The 16419-nt window shown below is 38.7% G+C and overlaps 1 protein-coding gene across 4 annotated transcripts in view; it reads right to left on the reverse strand.

Annotated features, from left to right (window-relative positions):
* Positions 1–16419, reverse strand: part of LOC127436880 (ankyrin repeat and sterile alpha motif domain-containing protein 1B) — a 223182-nt gene that overhangs the window by 69162 nt on the left and 137601 nt on the right. For all 4 annotated transcript variants that reach the window (XM_051691349.1, XM_051691348.1, XM_051691350.1 and 1 more), the window contains one exon: positions 12841–13027. In XM_051691349.1, the coding sequence (XP_051547309.1) occupies positions 12841–13027 (187 nt within the window). The remainder of the gene's footprint in view (positions 1–12840; positions 13028–16419) is intronic.

The following is a 16419-nucleotide window of genomic DNA, read 5'->3' on the forward strand; positions in this document are numbered from 1 at the left end:
TCCCAGCTTGTGATCCATGGGGAATGATCTTATGAGGAAAGGTTACAGTCGAAAGAGAAGCTACAAGCACATATCCCACCTCTAAGGTCACATTCACACACATTTGTTTACATCTAGGTTCCCCTTCTCAGAGATCTGATAGGCCCACTGTTACACCACATAGCATTTCAGTGATGTTTCTTTGCAGTGCATTAAAACACACACTCATACACTCTCATCTGTGCGCAGACTTGATCACAGATGCACACAAAGCACTGTCATGCCTTGTCATATAGAAGACAGCTTCAGAAAGAGACTGGGAGATATCCTGATAAGAATGCTAAGGATGTGTAAATGTTGGAGCTTATGTGTAGGAATGCATGTCTTGTGTTTTAGTTTTCCCATCATTTAGATAAGTCTACATTTCAGAATCAAATTCAGTGTGGGGTTATAGATGCAAGAGGAAGTAATGATGAAGAACGTTAGAAAAAAAAAAAATTGTATAATGGACTTTTCTTTGTTTCTGGCTTGACTCAGCCACACATACACACACACAAGCTGATGGCTGTCTTTTCCAGTGGATTAAAGGCCACATGTTTAATTGCTTGTTAACAAATGTTTACTGCGCCATGCTGAACTGCACCAATTTCCTGCCAAAAATAGGGCCAGAGATCCTGCCAGACCCACAGTGGCTCACAGAGAGAGAGAGAGAGAGAGAGGGAGAGAGTGTGCAGTCATAAATCGTATTAAATCTTCTAAGACAAGCATCACTTTTACTTTTGCTCACCCTTAAGGTTTGAGATTTATTCAAAATACTAAACTACGTTAATCGTCCATAGTAAAATGAGTGGCTTGTTGAGGAAAGGTGAACTACAAAGGCTAATTCTTACTTGGCGAACAGGCTTCTTTTAGTTCGCCAACAAATTATGATGTTCTTGATCTTCTAAGTTGCCAACAAATTATGATGTTCTTGATCTTCTAAGTTGTTCATTTGGAGACATTTCTCCCATTAGCACAGAAATAGCCAGACATTTTTGACCTAAGTGAACTCTGCAAGTTGAATAGCATTGTTCATTGGGTGGTTTGGATGTGACGTTCTTTATTTTTTTTTTTCAACTAACTAATTTTAAAACTATGCCACTCATAGTATAAATGCAGGTGTTATGGGTAAAAATGTCTGGCTTCTCCCATTGTATAAATTAGTATTTGGTTTTCAAAAAGATACAATTTTAGATCTTTCTTGTGGATGATAAAATGGGTAAAAATCTTACAGGCTTACATTAAAAGAGGGACCCGGGTCATATGTAGGGACACAAATATCATAAGGCCCTTTCCCACCTACAGTCCCAAATAATTATCCCTTAGTACTTTCTAGATGAGAACTCTTAAGAGGAACAGGACACCCTAGGAGACTTTTCCATTGTTGCATTCGCACTCACCAAAGTAACCACCGTAGTGGCGTCATGTAGTATCGACTACATTTTTGTTTTTGTGATTGTATGCGCAATTCCTTAGCAACAACAACAAAATCAACAACATCGATGGAGGACGCCGGTATCGGAGTTAACTTTTGCTGCATCGGAAAACCTAGGCTGCTTCCTAATCAGTTAATGGTTTAAACAACAGCGGTTTTGGGTGAATGAACTCTCTACACAGTTTAAAAAGCACCTTATTTCATCCTTCCTTCACCCATCCTTATACAGCCTCCGAAGGCAACATTTTCAAGTTTTCGGACTTAGCCTGTGTCTTCAGGTTAAAGTTTAAACTGGGTTCGTGAGACATGCGTGTGGTGCTCCGTACTGCAGCCGGAGAGATGAGATGAGGCGGCGAAAAGCGCTCTTTAACCACGCTGCACACGCTGAACTCAGCGGACAACATGTTGCAAATTCACTATAAACCTATTTATCAACACAATCTTTTACGATAAAGTCTTTTATAACTCAACATAAATTACTGTAGTGAAAATACACACACACAATATGTGAAACGGGTGCTTCTCTTTGGATAAATTGTTTGCTATCTCTGTTGAGGGAATTATAAAATTAGTGCAATCCTCAGAATAGCAGGCTAGCTGCTAGTTTGTTTACTAATGGCGGCTGTGGAATTCTCTCCTTTCTCAATGCTATGTGTGTCATAGTCTGCAGCACCTCCCACAGTCTGCCACAGTCCCTATATGCCCCAAAAGTATCTACCCTGGAGTAGGAGCTAAAAATGTCTCCTAAAATGGCTTCAAGGAACTATAGTTCCTCTGGTGCGAAAGTGACAAAAAGTATTAGTCATGAGGAAAAATCCCTAAAATGGGCTTTATTACGCCAGTGGGAAATGGCCTATAGAGACTTGGAGGCCAGGCGATTTGAGGTATCAATTGTGTCCATATGTGGGATTAGTTAAGTTTAAAATAATCACAAGTAGTATTAGCAAGAAGAGTGATGCCTGTTTTAGCAAAACCACTAAATACATTAGAAGCATTAGGCATAGAATCTTTGAAAAAAACAAACAAAACAAAAACAAAAAACAGTTGTAGTGGCATTAACATAAATTTCCAGAAACATTATTAACTTGTATAGCCCAAAGACAGTCATAAAGCAAAGAGTGTAAGTTTGGCTACATTATGAGGGGTTAAGTTAGGTTATGTTTGAAGAGAAGGGTTCAGCACAACGTCTGGTACAATCTTGTTTCATTTTCTGTGGTGCTTGTCTTTGACTCACTCTCAGATATTAAAAGCCACAGAACAATATCAGACCTGTCAATCACAGAAGATCTTAAAGCTAGCTTCCCTGCATCTACATGCACATGGATTAAAATGAGTCTATGACAGTAGTTCTCTCCCTCTTTCTTTCTCAGTTCCCATGGGTGGTTCTGGCAAAATAGGAAGAGATGTTATGAGCATTAATATACCCTTCCTTGTATGGAATTGCCATATAAATCTCCCTGTATGCTCGAAGAAGGAATCATAAACAATTATGAAATATTGAATTTGCTGTGGCTTTTCCATTTGTCGCACACTGCAGATATCCAAGGCAACCAGCATCGACAAGTGCTGTGGGGTCCGGCGCTGTCAGAGGAGTGACGTTGGATCTGTGTTTCTTTAGAATCCAAAACTGTTCAGATGATTCACATGTGACTGTGTGTGAGCGCTTACACAATTTTCAAAGCACATATGTGTTTGTTTGGGTCAGGTTTTGCTACATTGTTTGGACCATTTGAGGAACATGACTTACTTAATTTTGTCTAAATGAAAATGTAAAAATACAGAGAGGTTTGTGTGAGAGTTAGATAGGGTTAGGGGATAGAAAATATCATTAGCTCAATATAAAATAACAATAGAAGTCAATGGAAGTCCCCACCATGACAAAAACAAATGTGTGTGCAAGTGTGAGTTAGTCTCTGTGTGTAAATGATAAAAGCGATACTTTTTATCTTTCCAATCAACACACAGGACTCTGATCTCTAAAATCTCTGCTGGAGGCTGCACACTGGTGAACCCACATCACACACACACTCATAAAGATTCACTAATCAAACTCTCTTTAATGGAATTATGGTTTTTAATTATGCCACAGAACCCCCGTTAGCACACCGACTCATTAAGAGAGGTAGAACACACACTAATGTCTGCATGGGTGCATGGGCAGGTACACACACACCAAACTATACACTCCATCAATATGGTGACCAGCATAAGTGTCCATCGGATCAATTTATACCTCCTGGACACTTAAAGCACACAAACAGAGAAATTATAAGGAGTAAACAGGCCACTCATTGAAAGGTAAATGGGAGAAACCATGCACAACATTGGGGCTGCTGGAAAGAAAGTCTCACCTTTTATGTACAATAGCCAACAATCTGGTTTGCCTTACTGGCAAACGCATCACCAGGGCTTTTTGTTAAAAATGCTGTACCATCCTGATCAATCTTTTTTTTTTTTTACTTGATTTGATTTAAATAAGCAAAATTAATTATCTGTCATTTCTTTAAAATAAGCTTGGCAAACAGTTTTGGATATTTCAGCCTTTCCCCATTCAAGCAGAAATAAGCTGTACTTTTCAAATCAAGCTGGAATGATCATATTTACAAGATGAATGCACATGAACACCACCACAATGTTGTAATTACCAGTGGGAAACTCAATTGGTGGTGTGCCAATTCAATAATCATGGCAGAAGAAAATTGGTATTATATCACAATAACTTGTAATTGTAAATGTTGACTACACAATTTAGCTGTAGCTCACCAGAAAATTCTACTCATGTAAGCCCTGTTCACACCGCCAATGACGTTGTCGTCTGGTTTCGCTAATCTCTGTACTATGAAGTCTCTGTACGTTATTGGACTGCACGTCTGGCTATAGTAGCTTTTGAAATGCTGATTACAGATGATACTGCCAGTAAAACTAAGATATCAATATAATTTGACAAGGAATCAGTTCTTTTGCCTCTAAAAATTAACATTCAGCACAGGAGACTGTTTTTATATAAACTTAAGCAGTGCTCAAAGCATCATATAGTTAACAATATGAACAATCTATCAATGTATGAATCAAACTCAATTAGAATGCCGACAAGGTTTTCCACACACTATTTTTATTACCCCATATCCACGTATGTGGTTACAGACAAATAATACATAAAAGTGAAATCGCTCACAGAAACTTTGAACTTCTCCGTCTTCCCTGCACTCGAGTCGATGGCATTATCTCACCGGAGACGGATTACGTGAGCTCTGCTGTCTTCACTTTCACTGGTAGTTGCTCCTGAATGCTGATCATCATTTGCATGAAGTTAAACTTTTATCAAGTTGTGTCGCTCACCACGCCCATATCATGTCGCCAACGGTCTCTGTTGCTCATGTCGCTGGAAGTCGCTGTGCTCTCATTGAAAATGAACGAGATCGTGCCACTTTGTTGCTCTGTGTCGCTGGTGGAGTGAACGGGGCTTTTGTCAGGCTATGGAGGTGATGGACTTGATACAAACTACAGTATATTTCACATTTCACATCATACTATGTGACAGTAAAAGAATGGAAGTGAATCAATTGATGTAAAAAAAAAAAGAAGCATAAATCGCATTAATGCACATACTTGAACTTTAAGTGAGAAAGAGAGAAAAAAATATTTACACATTTATTGCTGCTTTCAAGTGCACTTAAGAAGTTCCTATGTCTGAGTTGGGCATTCATTATTATGACACATTCAAAAAAACAGAAGAAGCAAACTAAAAGAAATATACAATGAATAAAGGATAAACAAAACAACAAAAGCTATTTTTTTATTTTGTGCCAGTGAAAAAGCATATGTGAATACATCTGCATCACTTTTACATGACCTATATGCTTTACTGTTAATAATGCATGGTATCTAGAAAAATTTTAACATGAATTTGTATAAAACAGTGAAGGAAGAGTCATTAGCTTTATATTACTGTATATGTTGTCATAAATAACAAATTAATATTATTGAAGCACTTAGACTTAAATAAGTTTGCTAAATAATTGCTTTGCATTATCTTTCATGTGGACACGCCCCTTCCAACGTCACAAGTCGGCAACTTGGGTATCATGCAAAAGAGTTTGAGTTACCCACTCATACTTTGCTTGGTCATTCATGTGCTCAGAACTTGTAATTACGTTATTTTCGACTCTAATTGAAGGCTGCATATGATTTCCGAACTTGCAAAAGCACTTCACAGACTTGAGGCCAGCATAACTTGAGCAAAACTGTCTTTTAAAGACAAGTTGTTCTTTGTGCTGCAAATTAAATATTGCAATTTTTAATACTGTCATCACTGAAAGAATCACAGTTGAACTTCACGGGTGTTTGGATGCAGCCCCAGGGTGATCAGAATCAGAATGAGCTTTATTGCCAAACATACAAGGAATCTGTCTTGGTGACAGAAGCTTCAGTGCACAAACAATACAACAATAAGACAGAGATAATAATAAAAAAATTGAATAAAAATAAAATCATGCCTTGAGCTCAACCTACACTATACAAAAAAGGAAAACAACTTGACTGTATCTTGCAGCTGAAAGGCCTGAGCGAATCACAGCACAGAAGTCTCACCCATCTCTCTCCTGAGTTACAAAACACCAAATCAAAACCGCTTGCACTAACCGCAGCTGGATATAAATACACTACCTTTGGTAACCCAAAGCGATGAGAATTAGTCTCCTCCACACTCTGATCCTGTCTCTCTCTCTGTATCTCTCTGTATCTCTTGCATATACTGTAGGGAAATGATAGAACTTCACATTATCACCTATAAAGGCATGCCAAAGAAACTACAATGCATTCCTCACTCAATGGTAGTTGCCACAGCAACAATACAATGGACCTTATAAAGCTAATAAAAAGTGAGGAGGAGGAGGAAGATGAAAAAAGGGAGATGTGGCTAACAAAAGCATGAAAATGTGAAATCTATTCCTGGAGTCGCAGAGAGAGGACTTCAATGCCTTTACTGTGATTTCGACACTGATCCGCGGCTTCAATCAAAACAGAGCAAAGAATTCATGTTTTTGGCCTCTCAGAGGAGACGCTAACATGTGATTTCAGTGACAGCGATTTCTTTTCTTTTTTTCACTTTGTGCGCCAGCAGAATTAAATAAAGGTGCTATCAAAGGGATGCACTGTAAGATATTATTCTGATCTGGTTCAGGCGAGAAGGCAAAATAATAGCAAAGCGCTCAAGACTGAGTCAAAGAACTCACTGGAACCTTCTACCTAGTCACACGTAGCAGGATTTTTGACGAAATGAAAAAAGGTCAAATGGTGTGGTCCACATTTCAGCTTATTCTGGCCATGAATCTTCAACTTATACAGGAAAAGACCATTTGTCTGACATGTAAAGTGTCCAACCACAGTACATTTTGGGGGCAGTTTTATCTGAAACAGATAATTCAGATAAACAGATAATACCATAACTGACCAGATAAATTAAAATAATGGTGCAGCAGTCTTTGCGAACGGTTGTACAGAAAACACTGCAAAAAAAGTGGAAAATGTGTGTAGTCTTTGTGATCAGAATTTCTGTCAGTCCAAAAGTGATGATTATTGATTATTTCACAAACATAATTCAAAAAACAAAGCGGAGCATACAATTCTGCTTGTGGATAACTAGTTAACTTACTACTTAGCGCTTCAAACAAAAGATTTGCTGCCACTAACCTGGTAAACTTTGGCGAATCCAGTGATTATTTCATGCACAAAAGCGCCTTGTAACATAACTTTTCTACCATAAAACAACACGAAACGCCACGATGCAAAGTCCTGCTACAGTGCGACACACAGGACACGTGTATTAATGCAAACCGTCAGGGAGCCACCATCAAAGAGGAGAGGACACCTCCATTTCAAAAGCCCCCTGTCTGACTGAAGAATGACTGAGATGAAAAGGTCCTTTGCACAGAAAAGGTCTGGCAAAGGGAGATATAAACTCCCCTGTAGTGGCTGTGAGGTTTTTCCGTATGCTACAGCACTATTTCTTTCTCTATCCATCACCTTTATCCACCCTTAAGAGATCGGTTATCTTGTACAGAGGGAATGGCGTGTATTGTCGCCAAAGAGAGTTGTTTAATGAACAGGCCAATTGAGGCTTCAGTTAAAGGGCTGCCAGATGCTCCTGACAGACCTCCACAGGTGAAGAGGATTTCAGGAGCGACATAGATGAAAGTAATGGCACCCATTTGGATCTATAAATGTGACTGAGTTTAACAAAGGATAGAAAAGTTTGACAGCTTAGCCCGACAGTATTAAGTAAAGAAGGTAGTAAAAAAAATAAAAAGTACTCAACAACAGTAGACAGTACATTGTTTATCATCTGTTTCCATAAAAGTGACAAAATGGTGACTCTTATAATAAGACCACTAGTGTTGCTTACTAAGGCAAGCACTCTCGCAATCACATAGCAATATGCTAAAACCAACACCTTAGCAACTACATCGCAACACACTAGCAACCATGTAGAACACCCTCACAATCACATAGCAACATGATAAAACCCACATTGCTACATGACAAAAAACACCTAAACAACCACACAGCAAACTCAAAACACCCATGCAATCACAAAGCAACATGCTAAAAACCATTCAGAACACAAAACTAACCACATACAATAGCAACACCCTAGTAACCACCCAGAACACCCTTGCAACCACATAGCAACATGCTAAAAATGACTTAGAAGACCTTAGCAACCACATAGCAACACCCTATAGCAACTAGGGGGACTCTCCTCAATCACCACCAGTGTGCAGCATCCACCTGGATGATCTGATGGCAGCCATAGTGCACCAGTACACACACCACACATGAGTTTTGGAGGAGAGGAGAGAGTAGAGTGATATAGACAATTTATGGATGGGGATTATTAGGAGGCCATGATTGATACGGGCCAGTGGGGGGAATTGGCCAAGACACCAGGGTTACACCTCTAATATTTACGAGAAGTGCTCAGGGATTTTTAATCAGGTCCAGAGAGTCAGGACCTCGGTTTAACGTCTTATCCGAAGGACAGGGGCGTTAGGACCCACACAGACCAGAGAATGAGCAGAATGAATATAAATTTTTTTCCAGCAGCAATGGAAAAATATTCTCCATTGATTGCAGCTTTGTTCTTCTGGCAAAAGGTAGTGTTTATTAAAAGTGAAGATTGATTAAAAAAAATTGGATTTCCCAGGTCGTTGTTTTAAACAGTCTTTGATTTAATCTGCTGGGAGCCGTTCACACCGAACCCACACTAGTCCACACTATTTTTCAATTGTTTTCCTGTGCAAACATGCTCTAGTTGGATCTCTTTGACCCCTGTGCTACATCTTGCTGCTTTTCTCAGCCACATTTTTAGACAGCTTGTCAAGTTTAATTCGACAGTTAAAAATGCATATCGAGACACCTGAGTTCGGTGTGAACGGCAACTAAGAATGATTTTTTAAAATTTTTTATTCATGTCAAAAATCAAAGATGGTGCTACTGTGAAGGTCTTTGAGACACAAACACAGCCGTTCATATTTAAAATTCCATTTTTGGATAGTAAAATGTGATTGGAATTTTAAGTGCACAATAATCGTGGTTATCTTAAATACAGAAAACCTTCGCAATCACATGGCAATATCCAAAAAACCCACTCAGTACCCCTTAGCAACCACATAGTAACACCCTTGCAACCACCCTGAACACCCTCACAATCACATAGCAACATGCTTAAAATTACTTAGAACCAGAGACAGAATAGCAGAGATGGACAACTGATATTGAAATTAATAGGAGCAACTGGAACACCCAACAGCCAACGGATGAAGAAAAGGAAGTTCTGACAGATGTAGAAAAGGAAGATCCGCCATCCAGGTAAAATAGCCAATCACCTTATAGATACAGACATTGCCTGTCAATCAACTCGAGAACGCACAAGAAAAAATAGCTGAACCAGCCTGAAAAATTTAGAATTTTAGTGTGATCTGAGCTAAAGAAGAACAATTTATGATACCCTAGTCAGATTATGCTGCTGATTTTAAATAATTTATGTTCTTTGATTGTAATCTTGACCAACCATTTAGAGATTTCGGTCTTTCCCTATTTAAGCAGACAGAACCTGTTGTTTTACGCCGCTTGTTTAAATTGAAAAATAGCTAGACATCCTGCCTGAGAACATTCTAAATATGGCTGCCATTTTCCCAGAAGAATGTAAATATCTAGTTTGTCAGTCTCAGTTTTACAGTCTCTTTCTCCCCCCTACATCCCTCTTTTCTCAGAACGCATGCGTCAGGGGACCAAGGTGCCAGACAAGCATGTGTGCAGCATAAGTGACAGAAAAATGCAGATCATTACATCAGCAGCATAACCATGACTCCCTCACCTCAGCACCAGGAATGACATCGCCATGGTAACAGCATCAACTGCCCACTCCGCCAGCAGTGCTGTAGGCGGACGCTGAGGGAATGACAGGCAGGAAGTGGCGGCCCTGGCAACAACCCCGGCTTTTCCGAAACTCTGACGTCTGCTGAGTTGGTATGTTAGCAAAAGGCCTTGTTTAGAACCTCCTAGTGTTGCCCTCTGAATACATAATTTTTACCAGCAATTCAGACTTGGTACATTCCCACCCATAACTGAGAGTTGCACAGCTCACTCCTGGTTTCCTGGTGCGTTTATTCGTGCTGAGTAGTTGAACGGCACTTTAAAACGCTGTTGATGCCATTTAAATATGGTTGGATGGGCAAATTAGTCACACTTTTACAGCAGAGCAGCAGAAAGCAGCGGGAATCACTTTAGTGTTGGCACAAGCACTCTGAGCCAGTCAAGAGGGAGGTCTCCTGCTGGTATCAGCATGTCTGTTTGGGAGACATCGGGGAGGGGGTGATACCACTGACTGATATGCCCATGGAGGAACCATCTATGTGAAGAGACATTATAAATCCCAAAGCGATCCCTTTTTATTAAGAGATACTCAGCTGATCTCTCAACTTTGGGAACCCTTATGAATATTCAGTCTCAGCATTTCTAAAATTGTCATGACCCAGTCTGAAAATAATATAGCTACCCATTTGGGGGAGAAAAAAGTTATACATGAGATCTCTTTAATATCTCAAATATTTCCAAAGCAATGAGATTAAACTGAGAGCAAATGGACACTTTACTTAAGTGTCCTCCTTCTCAGATTTTTTCACCTGAGAAAAATACCTAAGTAATCTCACATGTTCTCGGATTTGCTAAGGAGATGGTAGGCAGAAATTTAGCCCATGGCAACATTCACTTTAATTGTAATGAAAGTGAATGGTGGCTGATGCTGACATTTTGATCAGAATATTGTTTTAGAACCAAGAAGGATGTTGATTTAGGAACATAAATTTAGTAGGATTTAGTTACATACTGTACAGTTGTGCTCAAAAGTTTGCATACCCTAGAATTGGTAATATTTTGGGATTCATATTCAACTGTAGGTTATAACAGAATGGCACAATCATAAAACAAAACATGGCAACAAAGAAAAAAATGAAATGACCCCTGTTCAAAAGTCTGCATACCCTTAGTTCTTAATACTGTGTTTTGCTCCCTTTACCATCAATGACAGCGTGCAGTCTTTTGTAATAGTTGTCTAAGAGGCCCCAAATTCTTGCAGGTGGTATAGCTGCCCATTCGTCTTGGCAAAATGCCTCCAGGTCATGCAAAGTCTTTGGTCGTCTTGCATGAACCACACGTTTGAGATCTCCCCAGAGTGGTTTGATGATATTAAGGTCAGGAGACTGTGATGGCCACTCCAGAACCTTCACCTTTTTCTGCTGTAACCACTGGAGGGTCAACTTGGCCTTGTGCTTAGGGTCATTGTCGTGCTGGAAAGTCCAAGAGCGTCCCATGCGCAGCTTTCGTGCAGAAGGATGCAAATTGTCTGCCAGTATTTTCTGATAACATGCTGCATTCATCTTGCCATCAATTTTCACATGCCTTTAGAGCTCACACACCCCCAAAACATCAGTAAGCCACCACCATGCTTCACAGTGGGGATGGTATTCTTTTCACTATAGGCCTTGTTGACCCCTCTCCAAACATAGCGCTTATGGTTGTGACCATAAAACTCTATTTTGGTCTCATCACTCCAAATTACAGTGTGCCAGAAGATGTGAGGCATGTCAAGGTGTTGTTTTTTGTGGCATTGGCGCAGTAAAGGCTTCTTTCTGGCAACTTGACCATGCAGCTAATATTTGTTCAAGTATCGGCGTATTGTGCTCCTTGAAACAACCACACCGTCTTTTTCCAGAGCAGCCTGTATTTCTCCTGAGATCGTTTGAGATCTCCCCAGAGTGGCTCAATGATATTACGGTCAGGAGACTGTGATGGCCACTCCAGAACCTTCACCTTTTTCTGCTGTAACCACTGGAGGGTCAACTTGGCCTTGTGCTTAGGGTCATTGTCATGCTGGAAAGTCCAAGAGTGTCCCATGCACAGCTTTCATGCTGAAGAATGCAAATTGTCTGCCAGTATTTTCTGATAACATGCTGCATTCATCTTGCCATCAGTTTTCACAAGATTCCCGTGCCTTTGGCATTGGCGCAGTAAAGGCTTCTTTCTGGCAACTCGACCATGCAGCTGTTCAAGTATTGTCGTATTGTGCTCCTTGAAACAACCACACCGTCTTTTTCCAGAGCAGCCTGTATTTCTCCTGAGGTTACCTGTGGGTTTTTCTTTGTATCCCGAACAATTCTTCTGGTAGTTGTGGATGAAATCTTTCTTGGTCTACCTGACCTTGGCTTGGTATCAAGAGATCCCCAAATTTTCCACTTCTTAATATGTGATTGAACAGTACTGACTGGTATTTTCAAGGCTTTGGATATCTTTTTATATCCTTTTCCATCTTTATAAAGTTCTATTACCTTGTTACGCAGGTCTTTTGACAGTTCTTTTCTACTCCCCATGGCTCAGTATCTAGCCTGCTCAGTGCATCCACGTGAGACCTAACAAACTCATTGACTATTTATACACAGACACTAATTGCAATTTAAAAAGCCACAGGTGTGGGAAATTAACCTTTAATTGCCATTTAAACCTGTGTGTGTCACCTTGTGTGTCTGTAACAAGGCCAAACATTCAAGGGTATGTAAACTTTTGATCAGGGCCATTTGGGTGATTTCTGTTATCATTATGATTTAAAAAGGAGCCAAACAACTATGTGATAATAAATGGCTTCATATGATCACTATCCTTAAATAAAAGACAGTTTTTTTTTTTTTTTTTTGCATGATCAGTCATATTTTCAAAATCAATGCCAAAATTTCATAATTTCTGCCAGGGTATGCAAACTTTTCAGCACAACTGTATATCCTCCAGACCAACCGGATTAAAGAAACCACCAAAGAAAGAAAGGAGTATTGTACCGGTGAGACCGCAGTCTTCTGCAGATCCTGTCGAGCAGTTGGCCGGGCTGATGGGAGGACTGGCGGGTGTGCTGGTGCTGAAGCTAGCGTAGCCGAGAGAGGAGCTGACCTCAGAAGGCTCACCGCTGTGGTTTTGCACGGGTTTCTGGACGTCCTGTGAGGAGGACAGCGAGGTCCGTTGCTTGGGCTATGAGAGAGGAGAAAGTTCACTTTAAACTTAGTCCATTAAAAAGGAAACTTGATATATTAGCTTGGACAATACGGTCTCTTGCAAAAGACCCTTGACTAATTCTATCTGAATTGTAAATTCTAAATCTGAGGAACTAATGATGTGCAACAAATGCAATTACTGCCTGCTACAGCCAAATAAGAAAGAGTGTATCAAATTGCTGGACTGTGAAAAAGGGCTGAAATGCATAAATGTTTAAGTTGAAAATGAAACTACAGATAATTAGAGCTGGAGACTGTATGATCTTTTTTCACTGAGGAAATCGTTGTTTATGTTCACCAGAATCTTATCAAAGTTTCTGCATAATGGAAAAGGGCTCTGGTTAGCAGGGTGTGTTAGGCTGTTTTAAGCAGGGTCAGGGTCTAACAATGAGCAATGATAATAGTGCTTGCTCTAAAAAAAACACCATGACAATGATTTATGCAAGGACATCCATCCAGTACATTCAAGTGCACAATGCAACAGAGTTTGTCTGCAGGAGAGAAGAAAGTTTTGAAAAAGCCAGTTAAGTAGGAGCTGGAATTGATGTGCGATACATATTGCTCAGTAAGAGGAAGAGACAGTGCGAGACATGGAGAGAAATCAACAAAAAGATGACTATGTGCAGAGTCAAGCAGTTGTGTAACTGCAGGAAGCCTTATATAAGCATCATCTTCACTTCCTGTTGCATCACAGGTGTCAAAGATGCCAAATTAATTCATTTGAGTGATAACATTTTCTCTGATTTAAGTGTGTGTGTGCTTTAGAGTGACACAGTTTCACACACAGACCCATACACGCATGCACTTGGCAGAAATCTGGCTGAGAAAAAAAAAAATTAGAAAGGAGAAAATTACAGCCAGAAAGAGAGAGAGAGAGAGAGAGAGAGAGAGAGAGAGAGAGAGAGAGAGAGAGAGAGAAAGAGAAATTGAAGAGATGGCTTTGAGAAAGAGCAAAAGAGATCCAAGTAAAAACATCTTTTAAGATTGAGAATGAGAGCAAGTATAATTGCTCTACAAACATCATTTTCTTACTCAGTATTTTTGTCTTTGTTTTCCAGTACAAATATCTAAACATCAATGAAACACGATAAAATTGTTAAGAGGCAAAACTGCACATTTTCAGAGAATATATCTTGAATTCATTTTTATTTTATTTTTTTACCATTGGCAAACTGTCTTTCTTGTTTTAAGAACAAACCTCACTCAGTTTTAATATATTAATACTTAAAACAATAATAAACAATTTTCCAATGAGGTAAGAAAAAGAAGCTTCATTCAAAATCTATTTTTTTTTACCTTCACATTTATGTACTGGCATATTTTTTAATATATCTTGTTTTAAGGATGTTAAAATATTGATTAAGGAAATGACATTTCTTTATTTTTATTATATGAAAACTTTATATGTTACAGAATGTTTCAAGTCAGAAGCTCAGTCTCATCTCTCTGACTGTCTGGATAGTGCTGTCATTCTTCACTTCACTTCATGCTCAGCCCCACTCAAATACATTTTCCTTCTTCTGTCTACGATAAATAATACAATATGACTCTTGTGTACTCCTTTACCACCTTTCACTGTCTCTCTCTCTCTCTCTCTCTCTCTCTCTCTCACAACACATACACACACAAATACCACCTGTTCACACTAAACTACAATTTTTTCTCAAAAGATGCTTCTGTGCCTCACAGGCCTTGTCATGATACTGAACAATTTATACAAATGTTCTTGATCAGGGGATGCATGATTTTCTTTAAAACAAACTTTCCTAAATTAATAACTGACAATAATTAATAAAATTCCAGTTTAGAGATTACTGGATAATAATTTTTAAAAATAATTTTGTAGAGATTGTAATCACAAATAGCTGATGAAATATTTTAGGGCTGAACAAAACTAAAAATATGTACGCCAATGACGTCAATGTCAATGATGTGATGCTATTTTTTGACCAGATCTACAAAGTTATTAAAAAATGCTAAACAAAAAAATGCAATTCACACAAAACAATTACTTGAATAAAATTCTACTATGATGAACATGCTTTCAATTTCTACCTTCAAAGTCATTTTGATATTTTTTATTATTATTTTTTTCTGGTGGTTAAAGTGAAAATTTCTAAGTGGTGTAACTGCCTATGGACAGTAAAAAATAAATGAATTAATAGTTTCTTTAAAAGCTAAAATCACTGGAAAAAAATCTATATGTTATTACTACTCTTTAAAAAATAAGCAGTGAAAAATTTAAAAAATATTACTGAAATATAAAAAAAAATAAAAATAAAATGGTCCACCAAATCAAAGTTAGGTGGTATAACCAACATGCAGGTAGCCCAAAAAAAAAAAAAAAAAAAAAAAAAAAAACTCAGAAAACAGAGGACCCTCGTCACTGTTTTTTAAAAAATATCAGATATTTTGACATTTTTACGAAAAGGCACATTTTGTTCAGATCAAATAGAGTAAACCTAAGAAAACTTAATGATATTTGTGACTCAAACATTAATGATATTTGTTAAAAACAAAAAACAAACAAACCAAAAAATGGAAAAACATGTTTGAAAGCTTTCTTAAAATTAATGGTTAAGTTTATTACACATGTGCATTTAAGGAACAAGGACAGTATTTTGATTCATTTTAATTGATGGTTATGCCACTTAACATTTTTAAAGTCATTAAATTATTTTGGGTAAAAAAAAGTTAAGTTGAGCCACTTTTTTTTGTCAACAATGATACATATTCAGTCACATGGGGTAACATGGGGTAACCTCCTCGTGGTCGCTATAATGTGGTTTGCTCTCGGTGGGGCACGTGGTGAGTTGTGCGTGGATGCTTTGGTGGATGGTGTGAAGCCTCCACACGCGCTATGTCTCTGTGGTGACGCGCTCAACAAGCCACGTGATAAGATGTGTGGGTTGGTGGTCTCAGACGCGGAGGCAACTGGGATTCGTACTCCGCCACCCGGACTGAGGCGAATCACTACGTGACCACGAGGATTTAAAAGCACATTGGGAATTGGACATTCCAAATTGGGAGGGAAAAAAATAAAATAAATAAAATAAAATCACAATGTTAAAATTCTTGAATATTTCCATGCTTTCCATGACCACTGGAACCCTTCTTATTAGAGTTACTACGAGTAAAATGAGACACAGTACTTCTTGTTTATTATACAAGGGCATATACTGTAATTGTGTGTGTGCATTTGACTGTATGCACATCTGCTCCAGTTTTTTTTTTTTTTCCAAATAAGCACATTCAAGCAGCTTTAATTGTGTTGTTTAAAACATCTCATCTCAGAACAGTTGTTAATGAACCTGTTACTATAACACACACATCTACTGGCTCTCACCATGATGGGTGTCTAACTGCTAA

This window comes from Myxocyprinus asiaticus, chromosome 47, assembly GCF_019703515.2.
Source record: "Myxocyprinus asiaticus isolate MX2 ecotype Aquarium Trade chromosome 47, UBuf_Myxa_2, whole genome shotgun sequence".
Taxonomy (NCBI): Eukaryota; Metazoa; Chordata; class Actinopteri; order Cypriniformes; family Catostomidae; genus Myxocyprinus; species Myxocyprinus asiaticus.